Here is a 16,386-nt window from a genome sequence, read left to right as displayed (position 1 = left end):
CAATTTCTCATCATCTTTCCTCCATTAGCAGAAACTTTTGTATCCTCTGGTATATTCAACCACTTTAGACTATATCTTTCTTGTAACTTTCATTGCTAATCAGACATTTATTCAACTATTTTTTTAAATAAGCTCATTAAAATGTATATGATTAACCAACCAAAAAGTTTTTTATACCCAACAAAATAGATAAACTGTAATATCACGCTTGAAAAAAAAAGAAACAATGTTTTGCAGTGAATGAATCCATACAGCTACACAATCCAATCAGAAGTAGCTGAAAATTAAATTAATCAAGAATCAGAAATATGCACTTGAAGCTAACTGACCTGCTACAGTCAAAACAGAAGGGGATGTGTCTGCGACCATTTTCATCTTCTCACCATTCCGTAACCAATAAATATCCACGGGATACGGTGGGCCGACAGCCTCACAGGTGAGATTAAAGGATGCATCTCTTGTGACGTTTTTTGATTCAGGTTCTTGAATAAAACTTGGCAATCCTGAAAATGGGAGCATTTTAAAACGGCATCAGTTAAATACGAGATACCCTAAATGCACATCGTAGTCAAAGCCATGTCTATTATCTATAAATTCTGCTAATAATGTTCACAGCGATACCCTACATGTAACATTAACTGTAACTATGCATTATTCATGAGTTTTGTGTATTTGCGTTTTCATTGTTGCATATCCATACATCCTGGAGGTGGAAAAGCAAGCTGATAAGGCAGCTACAAAAACATTTGTGATTCTTGGGTTTGTACATTGGTGCACTTAATACAAAAACATGAAAGTCATATCAAACATTCACAAGTCACTGTTTGGGCCAATTTGAGACACATTTTAAGAAAAATGCGAACATTTTGGACAGGGTGCAGAGAAGGTTTACCAAGATGATACATAGGATGAGAGTAAAAGTAAAATACTGCAGAAGCTGGAGATCAGAAATGAAAACAGAAAATGCTGGAGAAAGTCAGCAGAGAGAAACCGAGGTTACAAAATGCCACATGCAAAGGGAGAGGTCAATAAGGTGGGTTAAGAAAGCAGATGGGATATTTGCCTTTATAAGTGATGGCACTGAGTAGAAGAGCAAGGAGGTTATGATGGTTATTATGTGTACAATATTCGTTAGGCCATGGTTCTGGTGTGCAGTTTTGGTCACCACATTATAGGAAGAGTGAAGAGGAGATTTACCAGGATGAGTTGGAGCTTTTAAACTATGAAGACAGACTAGATAAGTTGGGGTTATTTTCCTTACAAAAGAATGATTGAAATGTAAAAGATTCTGAGGGGCACGAATTAAAGCCATCAACAACTGGGAGACATTGATTTAAGGTGAAGGGCAGGAGCTTTAAAGGAAGAATTTTTTCAGCCAGAAGTGACAGGTTTCTGGAACTCACTGTCTGAAAGAACAGTAGAGGCGAAACCCATCACTGCATTTAATTAGTATTTACATAATCACATGAATTGGCATAGCATACAAGACTATGGTCAAAATGCTGAATATGGATCATAGAATTCCTACCATGTGGAAGCAGGCCATTTGGCCCATCAAAACCACACTGACCCTCTGAACAGCATTCCAACCTATCCCTATAACATTGTTTTTCCTATGACTAATGCACCTAACTTGCACATCTTTGGAATGTGGGAGAAAACTGGAGCACCTGGAGGAAACCTACATAGACAAGGGTAGAATCGAACCCAGGTCCCTGGCTCTGTGAGGCAGCATTGCTAACCACTGAGCCACTGTGCCACCAAGAATATAGATTCATAGAGTCATTCAGCATAGAAACAGATTTTTTGGTCTAACTCGTTCACACTGACCATACATCCCAATCTGAACTAGTCCCATTTGCCTGCATGTGGCCCAGATCTTTCTAAACCCTTCCTATTCATAAACCCATCCAGATGCCTTCTAAATGTTGCAATTATACCCACCTCCACCAATTCCTCTGGCAGATTGTTCCATACAGGCACTACCCTCTGCATGAAAACGTTGTCCCTTGGGTCATTTTTAAGTTTTACTCCTCTCACCTTAAACCTATGCCCTTTAGTCTCAGACTTCATCACCCTCGGAAAAAGACATTGACTATTTAGTCTATCCATGCCCCTCATGATTTTATAAATCTCTATATGGTCAACCTTCAGTCTCCAATGCTCCAGGGAAAAAAAGTACCAGCTTATTCAGTCTCTCTCCATAATTCAAACTGTGCAGTCCTGGTAATATCTTTGTAAATCTTTTCTGTATCCTCTCAAGTTTAACAACATCCTTCCTATTGAAGGGCAAAAGTGGCCTCACCAATGTCCTGTACAGTGACAATATGACATCACAACTACTGTACTCAATGTTCTGGCCAAGGAAGGCAAGCATGCCAAATGCCACCTTCACTACCCTGTCGACCTGCACCTCCACTTTCAAGAAATAATGCACCTGCATCCCTAAGGCTCTTTCATTGGCAAACTTCCCAGGGTCTTACTATTAACTGTATAGTCCTACTCTGGTTTGCTTTACCAAAATGCAACACCTCATACTTACTTAAATTAAACTCCTTCTGCCACTTTTCTGCCCATTGGCCCATCTTATCAAGGTCCCATTGTACCCTGAGGTAATCTTGTTCACTGTCCACTACACCACCAATTTTGGTGTCGTCTGCAAACTTACTATTTTTCTTATATTCACATCCAAATCATTTATGTAAATGATGAAAAGTAGTGGATGCAACATTGATCATTGTGGCATACCACTGGTGACAGCCTCCAGTCTGAAAAGCAACCCTTTATCACCAACCTCGGTTTCCTACCTTCAATCAATTTTGCATCCAATTCACTCGTCCCCCCGGATCCCATGTGATCTAACCTTACTAACCAGTCTACTATATGAAACCTTGTTGAACACTTTGCTGAAGCCCATTTAGACAACGTTTACCCCTCTATGTTAATTAATTTTCTTTGTCTTTCTCTTCAAAAAATGCAATCAAATTAGTGAGATATGATTTCCCTCACATAAAGATATGTTCACTATCCATAATCAGTCCTTATCTTTCCAAACGCATGTAGACCATATCCCTTAGAACCCCCTTCAATAACTGACCTACTACTGACGTAAGGCTCACCGGTCCATACTTCCCTGGCTTTTCCTACCACCCTTTCTTAAATAATGGCACCACATCAGCTAACCTCCAGTGTTCCATCGTTATACAAGTATCACAGCAAGGGGTTTAGCAATCTCTTCTCCAGCTTCCCACAATGTTTTGGAAAACACCTGATCAGGTCCTGAGGATTTATCTACCTTTATGTATTTAAGACTTCCAGCACTTTGTCTGTTGTAATGGGAACTCTTTTCAAGATAGCACTATTTATTTCTCCAAGTACCCTAGCTTCCACATCCTTCTCTGCAGTAAATGTTCACATGAAATATTTATTTAGTATCTCAACCATGTCCAGCAGATGGATGTTTAATGGCCAGTGAACACAATGGGCTGAAGGGTCTCTTTCTGTGCTGTAAAATTTTATGACTCAATGTTTTGTACCCACAAAGTATCTGACGCTCTATTAGAAGTACGTAATAGAATTCATGGGTGTCCATTAAAATTACAAGCTAAGAACATAAAATCAGAAAAATCAACAGAATGATGAACCTTGTAGCTAACCATACATACCTGGTCAGGGCCATGTACACAAAAACCATAGGCTGATGCCGGGGTACTATTCTATATCTGCCGGCTAACCTCAATACCATCACCAAGTTATGTCAATATTTATTCGTGAAGAATCACAAGAATGAGACGATGTCTACTTGACAACTGTGAAAGGGTGGGATACCATAATCCACCCATGATGCTGTCCTCAATTGGTATTCGCACATAAACACTAGTGCATCCCCACTAAATATTAAACCTGTTGAGCAATTGTCATTTTGCTTATCCTAGGATCATTGTAGCTAATGATAATGCTTCTTCACCATCCTGTCTACCTGCAACTCCACTTTCAAGGAACTATACACCTACACCCTTAAGTCAAACTCTTTCAAACTCTTGTTCTGCTCTAGATTCATTATTTAGCGTGAAACTGTGATTAAACTTGCAAATGTTTACTGATTTTCACACTCCACTTCCACACTCAGTCGTGATTTATCAACGGAGCCATCACAGCACACTCTATAATCATTTCTAATGGGTGCCTTAATGGCGCCCAGCTTTTCACTAAGCAACTTTCTCAATTCCTGTTGCTGAGATTTGCTATTTGAGTATATAACACATGACAGGAAGGAGAAGTGAAACACAAATTGTGACTCAAATTTTCCACATTGCAAACTAACCAGGACTTTTGGAAACGTTCTCCTTCCTCCTCTTCTGTTCAGAATTTCTGCATGTAGCTCACTCAGAATCCTATGTTTCCCACCAGCTATGTGGCCAAGTTTGACTAGAAATTTGGTCAATAAGAATATCAAGTAAATGCTCACATTCAAAATGACAGGGGCACAAAAGTGCTGCATTAAACTACCCTACAGAATGTGAAGTAACAAAGTTGATTAGATAAGTGAGCTTTTAATCAGATTTCAGTATGGTCAGAAAGGAAAAGGCCCATGGGACCTAAGATTAACAAGTTCAAAGCTGACTCAATGGCAGGAGAAAAATGTACTGATGGATGAATCGTTTTCTGGAAAGCAGTTTACATTGGGTGCTGAAGGGCTCAGTATAGGATCCCTCTCTTTTCATCACATGTATCAATGATTTAAATTCAAGTGCAGTGATCCCCTCAATCATTTTGCTGATGATTTAGAGTAGATTGATAGGCAAGTAATTGCTAAGTTGGATTGGCCCTCCTTCTTATGGACAGGACACACTTGGGCAATTTTTCACATTGTTGGGTAGATGCCAGTGTTGTAGCTGCACAGGAACAACATGGCTGGTTCTGAAGCATAAATCATCACTACTATTGCCAGAATGTTGACATGTCTTGTAGTGTTCTCAGTCCCCATTTGGAGAGGGAAAGCAAAGCAAAAGAATGCATTATGGTAGGACACTAAAATTATACAGAAATAGAGATACTCTAGCATACAGGCCCTCAAAATCCTGAAGGTATCATGCCAAGGGACAAGGCAAGGCAAGCCTAACACTTTTATTTATTAGAAAAGATATAGAACAGAAAAGAGGTTATGCTGAAAATGTATAAAACATAATTGATTTACTGGTGAGTATTACATGCAATTCTGGTCACCAGGTCAAAGTAAAGATGTGACCACAATGGAGAGGATGCTTTGGAGATTTATAAGCTTGTTACCTGGACTGAAGAATTTTTGTTATGAAAAGATACTTGATAGACTGAGTTGATAAGAACAGAGGTTTAACTGAGGTCTACAAAATTATCAAATACCTAGATAGAATGGATGGACCCAATAACAAAAAGGTATAGATTTTAAAATAATTGGTAGAAGGGTTAGAGGAGAGATTAGGAGACTTTTTTCACCAGAAGTGACAGAAAAACTTGAAGAAAATGCAATAGGTATTGTCCCTCCGGACTTTGAGAAAGCGTTTAAAAAGCATAACATAAAAAGTTATTTCTCAAAACAAGAAGATCAGATTTCACTTAGACAAAAACAATTAGCTTCAGGTTATCAAATTACAACTTGCAGGACATTTTGGTTTTGACAACCGGAGGTTGGATGGTTAGTAGCTTTCGGCAACGTGGTCAGCATTAGGACTATGGCTCTTTTAACATTGAAACTAAAAGTTCACAATTGGGAGAGATGGCATGCATTGAGAGTGATTAAACTTGACTCGAACAGGACATAGACAGGCCAGTAGAAGGGGCCAAGTGTCAAGTAGAATTTAGTTCAGAGAATTGTGAAAATGTATTGTGGTAGCAACATCCTGGCATCATCATTAACCAAACACTGAACTGGACCAGCCAAATAAATACCATGACTTCAAGATTAGGTCAGAAGCTAGGACTTCTGCAACTCATAAGTCAACTCCCATGTCCCAAAAGCCCATCCAGGGATAAGTCAGGAGAGTGATAGAACACTCTCTATTTGCCTGGATGGGTACAGTTCCAACAGTATTCGAGAAGCTCGAAAGCATCAAGAACAACACAACGTGCTTGACAGACACCACATCCTTCACCTTTAACATTCATGCCTTCCATCACTAGCACTGAGTACCATCTACAAAAGGTACTGTAGCAATTCACCAAGGCTCCTCTAACAGCATCTTCCATACCCATGACAAGGACGACAGACACATGGGCACTGCCAACTGCAAGCTGCACTCCAAGCCAGATATCATCCTGAATTAGAACTACAGAATCATTCCTTTGCTAAAGGAAAGGATTAAAGTCCTGGAACTCACTTCCTAATTGGGTGCACCTACGCCAGATGGATGGCTGTAGCTCAGGGAGGTGGCTCACCACATCACCTTCTGAAGGGCAATGACAGAGGGGTAACAAATGAGAGCCGGTAACATCTATGTTCCTGTGAATGAATAAAAAAGATTTACCAGAAAGGAGATCTGAGCTACAAGAAGGTGGTAATGAGCTGCCTTCTTGAACTGCTGCAGTCCATGTGCTGTAGGATGGAATTCCAGGATTTTGAGGCAACAATAGTGAAGGAATGGTAATACATTTCCAAGTTAGGATGATGTGGCTTAGCAGGGAACTTGCAGGTGGTGGTGTTCCTGGGGTATCTGCCTCCCCTGTCTTCCTAGATGGAAGTGGTTTGGACTGACAAGTAGAGGATAACAGTTGTTTCATAAAAATGCAATAACCAAATCCTATAAGAGACAATCCAACCATTGCTCCTTAATATTCAATAGTATCACTGAATTGGAGTAGGCGTAGAAATACCGTGGCTACAACGACAGGTCAGAGGCTAAGAATCCTGCAGACAGTAAGTCATTCCCGACTTCCAAGAGCCTGTCATCCATCTACAAGGCCCAAGTCACAACTGTGATGGAATACTCTTGACTTGCCTGGATAAGTGCAGCTCCAACAACACTCAAGAAGCTTGACACCATCCAGGACAGGGCAGCCTGCTTGTTTGGCACCAAATACATAAAATATTCATTCCATCCACCACCAAATTTTAATAGATGTAGTGTGTACCAATTGCAAGAGGCATCACAGAAATTCATTAAGGATTCTCCAACAGCATTTTCCAATCAATGACCACTACCATCTAGAAGGACAGGGCAGTTGATACATATCGATACTACCACCTGGCAAGTTTCACTCCAAGTCACTCACTATCCTCACTTGGAAATATATCACAAATCTTTTAGTGTCACTGGGTCCAAAATCCTGGAATTCCCTCCCTAATGGCATTGTGCGTGTACTTAAAGCCCATGGACTGCAGCAGTGCAGCTCAACACTATCTTCTCTAGGGTAACTAGGAATGGACAACAAATTCTGGCCCTGCAAGCGAAAGCCAAGATCCCACGCATGAATAAAGAAAGGGTGTTTGGGGTTTTGTGTGTGTGTGTTTGTGTGTTTTTGGTGGTAGGGGGTTGATAATGGTGTAAAGATTATGAAAGGTTAAGACAAGACAGACAAGGAAAAGCTACTCCTATTAGCTGATAATACAAGGGTCAGGGGACAGAGATATCAAATATTTAGAAAGAGATGGAGGAGATTTTGAAAGAATTTGTTTTAATTCAATGAGTCATAATGACCTGGAACTCTCTGCTACAAGGGCAGTTGAACCAGAGTGAGTTGACGATTTGAAAGGGAAAATTTAAATGGGAACTTGATGGAAACAAATTTGATCAGGAAGAACAGAGGATTAGAACTGATTGGATTGCTGAGTAGTGAAACAGCATTGACTTGATTGGCCAAGTAGCCACCTTCATTGACACACATCATTTTAGAATCCTGGGGACTCTAAAATTTACTGCTTCAAAGAATGGTACAGGCAGGAACCCGCATCATTTTAAAAGGGTCCCTCAGAAGCAACTGAAGTTTGGTAACTCACAAGGCTACGGACCGACTGCAGAATACTGAGATTAGGCCAGACAGCTTCTTTATGGCTAGCATAAACATGATGAGCTGAATGTGCCATAAATGTTGACAACTCTACAAGAGGACAGAGGTTTATATTCAGAATTCAACATTATATAATCTTCCAAATTCACTTAAATCATCCGCGTATTGATATGTTTGTGGCAAAATATTGATCATGAATCTCTGAATTCCATCATCTGAGTTAACAGCTGGACTTTCATCAAATAAAATGGTTTTAAAAAGGAAAATTACTGACTTAAAATGGTCACAGCAATTAGTTGTCCATAGGTTATCCCAGTTTCACGAAACTGATGTGACATAAATAAAGATAGTCTAAACTGAAGTTGACATTTTCAAAAAGGAGGAAAAGTTGCCTGCAAATTATCCAGCTCAGAAAACTGTGAGCCCAAAAATAGGAATACATGAATGAGCTATTTTTCAAGCAGTTGCTTTGACAGAGTAGCAAAGAAAGATGCATTTGTAACTAGAACTTGATACATTGCTCTTTCTCTCTCTCATCCTGCTCTCTCTTAGTCTCTTTGCAAGGACACAATCTGGTGATAAAACAAGCCATGATTTGGAGGAGTCAGTGTTGGACTGGGGTGGACAAAGTTAAAAATCACACAACTCCAGGTTATAGTCCAACAGGTTTATTTGGAAGCACTAGCTTTCGAAGCACTTCTTCTTCATGCTGATGAAGAAGCAGTGCTTCGAAAGCTAGTGCTTCTAAATAAACCTGTTGGACTATAACCTGGTGTTGTGAAATTTTTAACCATGATAAAACAAATTAGAGAAATATCACTCACTGAGAATGCAAAGGTAATAGGAATATACTGCTCAGGATACAAGCCACCAATTTACTAATTGTGGTTTCAGGTTAGGTTAAAACTCAACATTTACAAAGACATAAACTACAGATTCATTTATCATACTTTAGTACTGCGCACTTCTCCCTTTTTAAATGTTAAATGTGCTTGTGTGTTTGATGTTGTCTCTTTATTATTTTTATTGGGCTGAGAAAATAATAAAATTGTTCTTCCTTTCCCACAAGTAAACCTTCTAATTGACATTTTATTTGATTCTGATTAATTCAATTACTACGTTCCTTTATGGTGAGATATAGCTGTGTGTTAAATATCTCAAAATGCTGTTGTGGCCAATGGAAATGCTTCAAGACCAGACAGCCGATTCACCTCTCAATACTTGACTGGAATGGAATGAACAGGAAAAAACTTGCAAAAAGATGTTCAGTCGAAAGTGAGGATTCCCCTTTAAAAGAAAGAAGTTGAAAAATGGTGGCAAGAAACTTTCTTACATCTAGCTCCAGAATAATATCTCCAGGGAGCTTTCATTTCTACTATGTTACCTTTGTCTGAGACAGTTCAGTTGAAAGTTAAAACACAAAGTAACTAAATGGCAGCTCCTTTGTAATGAAACTAACTTTCAGTTTTTAAATAATATTTCAGCTCAGTAGGCTCAAGGAGGAACTAATGGAAGAACATGGAACACAATTACTGTGGAACTCAAACATTCAGTTCCTCTGATGATCACACAATTAAATATGCTACAGAGAGCTGTATTTTAGAACATAAGAACAAGGAGCAGGATTGGCAATTCTGCCATTCAATATGATCATGGCTGATCTCAACTCAATTTTCCTATCTCTCCATAACTCTTCAACCCATTTCTTACTTCAGTATTGTATATGCTATACAACTTTAATAAGTTAAATCATAGATCATACTCAACCTCAAAGTGTATGTCTATAGCATCTCAGAAGTTTACAACGTAATAAGTAGGCCATTCAACTCACTGTATGTAAATCCGTCCTTATCTAAAGCAAACACCTCAGCTCCTCACTCTCAGAATTCCTATGTTTTCTCAGCTTCAAATCTTTCAATTAACTCTTCCTTTACCAAGTATAACAATTATTTTGCCTCAACTATTCCTTGTGAAAAAGTATTCTGTATTTCAACACTCTTCGTCAAAGGAATTCCCCAATCCTTCTCCTCAATCTTTAGAACATAGAACATAGAACAATACAGCACAGAACAGGCCCTTCAGCCCACGATGTTGTGCCAAACATTTATCCGAGCTTAAGCACCTATCCATGTACCTATCCAATTGCCACTTAAAGTTCGCCAATGATTCTGACTCTGCCACTCCCACAGGCAGCGCATTCCATGCCCCCACCACTCTCAGGGTAAAGAACCTACCCCTGACATCTCCCCTATACCTTCCACCCTTCACCTTAAATTTATGTCCCCTTGTAACACTCTGTTGTACCCGGGGAAAAAGTTTCTGACTGTCTACTCTATCTATTCCTCTGATCATCTTATAAACCTCTATCAAGTCACCCCTCATCCTTCGCCGTTCCAATGAGAAAAGGCCTAGCACTCTCAACCTATCCTCGTACGACCTATTCTCCATTCCAGGCAACATCCTGGTAAATCTTCTCTGCACCCTCTCCAAAGCTTCGACATCTTTCCTAAAGTGAGGCGACCAGAACTGCACACAGTACTCCAAATGTGGCCTAACCAAAGTCCTGTACAGCTGTAACATCACTTCACGACTCTTGAATTCAATCCCTCTGCTAATGAACGCTAATACACCATAGGCCTTCTTACAAGCTCTATCCACCTGAGTGGCAACTTTCAAAGATCTATGAACATAGACCCCCAAGATCCCTCTGCTCCTCCACCTTACTAAGAACCCTACCGTTAACCCTGTATTCCGCATTCTTATTTGTCTTTCCAAAATGGACAACCTCACACTTGGCAGGGTTGAACTCCATCTGCCACTCCTCAGCCCAGCTCTGCATCATATCTAAGTCCCTTTGCAGCCGACAACAGCCCTCCTCACTATCCACAACTCCACCTATCTTCGTATCATCTGCAAATTTACTGACCCACCCTTCAACTCCCTCTTCCAAGTCATTAATAAAAATTACGAACAGCAGATGACCCAGAACTGATCCCTGCGGAACTCCACTTGTAACTGGGCTCCAGGCTGAATATTTACCATCTACCACCACTCTCTGACTTCGACCGGTTAGCCAGTTTTCTATCCAACTGGCCAAATTTCCCTCTATCCCATGCCTCCTGACTTTCCGCATAAGCCTACCATGGGGAACCTTATCAAATGCCTTACTAAAATCCATGTATACTACATCCACTGCTCTACCCTCATCCACATGCTTGGTCACCTCCTCAAAGAATTCAGTAAGACTCGTAAGGCAAGACCTACCCTTCACAAATCCGTGCTGGCTGTCCCTAATCAAGCAGTGTCTTTCCAGATACTCATAAATCCTATCCCTCAGTACCCTTTCCATTACTTTGCCTACCACCGAAGTAAGACTAACTGGCCTGTAATTCCCGGGGTTATCCCTATTCCCTTTTTTGAACAGGGGCACAACATTCGCCACTCTCCAGTCCCCTGGTACCACCCCTGTTGACAGTGAAGACGAAAAGCCAATGGCTCTGCAATTTCCTCTCTTGCTTCCCACATAATCCTAGGATACATCCCGTCAGGCCCGGGGGACTTGTCTATCCTCAAGTTTTTCAAAATGCCCAACACACCTTCCTTCCTAACAAGTATCTCCTCTAGCTTACTAGTCCATTTCACACTCTCCTCTTCAACAATACGGTCCCTCTCGTTTGTAAATACTGAAGAAAAGTACTCATTCAAGACCTCACTTATCTCTTCCGACTCAATACACAGTCTCCCACTACTGTCCTTGATCGGACCTACCCTCGTTCTCGTCATTCTCATGTTTCTCACATATGCATAAAATGCCTCGGGGTTATCCTTGATCCTATCCGCCAAAGATTTTTCATGCCCTCTCTTAGCTCTCCTAATCCATTTCTTCAGCTCCCTCCTGGCTATCCTGTATCCCTCCAATGCTCTGTCTGAACCTTGTTTCCTCAACCTTATGTAAGCCTCCTTCTTCCTCTTTACAAGACATTCAACCTCCCTCGTCAACCAAGGTTCCCTCACACGACCATCTCTTTCCTGCCTGACAGGTACATACATATCAAGGACACGTCGTATCTGTTCCTTGAAAAAGTTCCACATTTCCACCACATCCTTCCCTGACAGCCTGTGCTCCCAACTTATGCTTCTCAGATCCTGTCTTACAGCATCGTATTTACCCTTCCCCCAATTGTAAAACCTACCCTGTTGCACGCACCTATCTCTCTCCATAACCAAGGTGAAAGTCACAGAATTGTGGTCACCGTCACCAAAATGTTCACCCACTAACAAGCCCATCACTTGTCCCGGTTCGTTACCAAGTACCAAATCCAATATGGCCTCCCCTCTGGTCGGGCAATCTACATACTGAGTTAGAAAAGCTTCCTGTATACACTGCATAAACACCGCCCCATCCAATCTACTTGATCTAAAGAGCTTCCAATCAATGTTTGGGAAGTTGAAATCACCCATGACTACTACCCTGTGGCTTCTGCACCTTTCCAAAATCTGTTTCCCAATCTGTTTCTCCACATCTCTGCTGCTATTGGGGGGCCTATAGTAAACACCCAACAAGGTGACTGCACCTTTCCTATTTCTGACTTCAGCCCATACTACCTCCAAAGGCAGATCCCCCTCGAACTGCCTTTCTGCAGCCGTTATACCATTTCTAATTAGCAACGCCACCCCCTCTCCTTTTTTACCATCCTCCCTAATCTTACTAAAACATCTGTAACCAGGAACCTCCAACAACCATTCCTGTCCCTCTTCTATCCACGTTTCCGTGCTGGCCACAACATCGTAGTCCCAGGTACCGATCCACGCCTTAAGTTCACCCACCTTACTTCTGATACTCCTTGCATTGAAGTATACACACTTGAGCCCATCTCTGTGTCCGCAAGTACTCTCTGTCAGTGCTACCTTCTCCACAGCCTCCCTACATTCTTGGACATCCTGACAAACAACTAGCCTACTTGCTGGACTACAAGTCCGGATCCTATCCCCCTGCCAAATTAGTTTGAACCCTCCCGAAGAGTGCTAGCAAACCTACCTCCCAGGATATTGGTGCCCTTCTGGTTCAGGTGCAACCCGTCCTGCTTGTACAGGTCCCACCTTCCCCAGAATGCAGTCCAATTGTCCAAATACCTGAAGCCCTCCCTCCTACACCATCCTTGCAGCCACGTGTTCAACTGCACTCTCTCCCTATTCCTTGCCTCACTGTCACGTGGCACCGGCAACAACCCAGAGATGGCGACTCTGTCCGTCCTAGCTTTTAGCTTCCAGCTTAACTCCGAGTTCCTGAATGACCTCCCCACCCCTCTTCCAACCTATGTCGTTGGTGCCAACGTGCATCACGACTTCTGGCTGCACACCCTCCCCCTTAAGGATTGTGAAGACACGGTCCGAGACGTCTCGGACCCTGGCACCCGGGAGGCAACAAACCATCCGAGAGTCTCGCCCATGTCCACAGAACCGCCTGTCCGTCCCTCTAACTAAAGAGTCTCCTATAACTAGCGCTCTCCTCCTCTCCCCCTTTCCCTTCTGAGCCTCAGAGCCGGACCTCGTGCCAGAGACTCGGTCACTGCAGCTTACCCCTGCTAGGCCGTCCCCCCCAACAGTATCCAAAGCGGTATACTTATTGTTGAGGGGAACGACCACAGGGGATCCCTGCACTGGCTGCTTCCTCCCCTTCCCACCTCTAACTGTTACCCAGCTACCTCTGTTCTCTGGTGTAACCATGTCCCTGTAGCTTCTATCTATCACCCTCTCAGCCTCTCGAATAATCCTCAGTTCATCCAACTCCAGTTCCAGTTCCCTAACTCGTTCTGTGAGGAGCAGGATCTGACTGCATTTCCTGCAGATGAAGTCGGCAGGAGTATCGGTGGTCACCCCTACCTCGAACATCCTGCCGGAGGAACATTCCACTGCCTGCGCTGCCATCACTCTACACTTCGTCTCCAAAACAAGAACACTGAGTCGCTTACCTGTGGACTTTAAAGTTAGGTTAGAGGAGGAGGATGGGAGGGAGGCCCTACTATGTAGGGCCTGGGGTCTAGAACACACCCACTCAAATATCGATCACTTACCTTCCCGACTAGCTCTGCGCTCCAACTTCACTTCCGCCCAGCTCGCGCCACTCTCTGCTGTGAAAATTTTGAATGAACAAACCATCCCTCTCATCAATGACTTCCCAACTGTAACTCAGATTTCCCTTTCACTTCATCAAAACCTATTATAATTTTCAAAGACTTGAAGAAATAGTCTCTTGGCCTTCTGTACCCAAACAGAGATAATCCCAGTATCTCACATCTCTCCTCATAACTGTAGTTTAATTCATGAGAACATTTCATGAATAACTAAATTTTCCATTCATTTTGCAAGTGGTAGGAAAATTGAATGAGCATGACTTGATTCAAAGATGATGTGCTGTCATGAAAGTCTTACCTTCTATTCGAAGATTGATCTTCTCTGATTCAATGGGAACATTAGATATTAATATCCTACAGTTGTAGACACCTGCGTCAGAATGCAGTACATTGGAGATGCTGTTGAAAGTAAAAAGTATAGATTACTGTCAAGATGCACCAGACTTAATTTTTAGAAACGCATTACTGTCTCTTATTCCACATTCATCATTCCCTTCTGATCCCTCCAGGAATTTCAGTAAATCTTTTGCACTGCATCATTTAGAGGTAATTATTTATAGAATCATAAAATCCCTTCAGTGTGGAAACAGGCCCTTCAGCCCAACAAGTCCACACCAACCCTCCAAAGAGTAATCCACCCTGACCCATTCCCCAACCCTATATTTACCCCTGACTGATGCACCGAACCTCCACATCCCTGAACACTATGGGAAATTTAGCATTGCCAATTCACCTAACCTGCTCATCTTTGGATTGGGGGAGGAAACTGGAGCACCCGCGCAGACACGGGAAGAATGTGCAAACTCCATACAGATAGTCACCTGAGGCTGGAATCGAACCTGCGTCCCTGGCGCTGTGAGGCAGCAGTATTAACCTCTGAGCCACCGAGCCGCCAAAAGATATTTAAGTATCTTTGACTACATTAACATTCTTTCCCACTATGCATTGCCACAGAGATCTGTTCCTATTAACATTGTATTTATCCTTCTTTATGTTGAAAGTAGCAACATGTTTTGCATGCAAAATGTTAAAGAAAAATTAGTTACTTAAATAGTCATACCGCACAAAAACAGACATTTTCGTCCAACTCATCCATGCTGACCAGGTTTCCCAAACTATATGAGAACCATTTGCCTGCATTTGACCCATATCCTTCTCAATCTTCCCTATTCATGTACCTACACAAATGCATTTTAAATGTTGTATCTGTACCTGCATCCACCATTTCCTCTGGCAGTTCTTCCATATACGAACCCTGCTTTGTATGAAAAAGTTGCTCCACAGGTCCCTTTAAAATCTTTCTTCTCTCATCTTAAATTTATGCCTTGGGGCTTTGAACTCCCCTACCTGAGAGAAAAGACCTTTGCTATTCACCTTATCTATACCCCTCATGATTTTATAAACCTTTACAGCGTCACCCCTCAACTTCCTAAGCTCCAGTCATACATTGTACAGTCTGCTAAGTTGCTCATCTCTCAAATCTTCATCCTGTTCTCCCCACCTTGCTCTCAGAATTGCTGTAATGCAGCACCTCGCTTCAGCCTGACATGTTTTCAGGTGCAGGAATTTTCTTTGGTGAAATCTACTCTAGTAGGCCTGAAGAGTGAGACAAAATGGACTACACCATGAGCTGTGTTATTGAAGAACTTACCTGAAATTTTAAACATTTAAAAATTTTAAAATATTGCATTAGGCCTTCCCGTCCGAAAGACACGTGTTTTCTAAAACCAAAGATATTTAAAACATTCCTGTACCTGCAGCTGCTGAGAATCCTGGCTCTGTGTTCACTGATTGAAAAAGCAATCCCTTTGTAGAAGCAACGATGGCCATCAATTAGTTCTTTGCCATTCTTCAGCCATTCAATAGGCACATCCTGGTAAAATTCAGGTACATCAATGGAACAGTTGAAGCTTACAGGATTGCCTTGTGATATTATAATATTAGCTGCTCCAGGTTTGAATCTAATCTCTTCCCGAATGTTTGTTTCAAACAGGGCATCACTGGCAGCACTTTGGGATTCTCCTGCTGGTGTTGGCACATTCTGAGGTGGCACATGGGTCAAGGGAGGTACATGAAGGACACCTGATGGGCAACAAATTACATGTTTTTTTGTTATTTTTTTCAATACTTCTTCTTTCACTTGAGGTCTGACAGATACTTTGTGCAATTTGTTTGGTTTGCAGTCAAACTTAACATTTAACAGACAGTAACTCAGTGTCTGGCATGAGGATTTGGGGATTGGTCCCTTAGATTGAAAAATTATACATGT

The 16,386-nt window shown here is 41.8% G+C and overlaps 1 protein-coding gene across 1 annotated transcript in view; it reads right to left on the bottom strand.

The window, feature by feature from the left end:
* The window catches only part of mertka (c-mer proto-oncogene tyrosine kinase a), a 122,270-nt gene that overhangs the window by 91,033 nt on the left and 14,851 nt on the right, over positions 1-16,386 (bottom strand). Inside the window, exons 2-4 of the mRNA XM_043687183.2 lie at positions 15,872-16,199; positions 14,416-14,516; positions 330-503 (exon numbers count right to left, since the gene is read on the bottom strand). Coding sequence (XP_043543118.2) covers positions 330-503; positions 14,416-14,516; positions 15,872-16,199 — 603 coding nt within the window. The remainder of the gene's footprint in view (positions 1-329; positions 504-14,415; positions 14,517-15,871; positions 16,200-16,386) is intronic.

The sequence above is a fragment of the Chiloscyllium plagiosum genome, unplaced genomic scaffold (genome assembly GCF_037043375.1).
Source record: "Chiloscyllium plagiosum isolate Xiang-an unplaced genomic scaffold, Cpla_swu_hap1 HiC_scaffold_3, whole genome shotgun sequence".
NCBI lineage: Eukaryota > Metazoa > Chordata > Chondrichthyes > Orectolobiformes > Hemiscylliidae > Chiloscyllium > Chiloscyllium plagiosum.
Note: the sequence above shows the minus strand (reverse complement) of the source record. Positions and strands in the feature narration are given on the sequence as shown.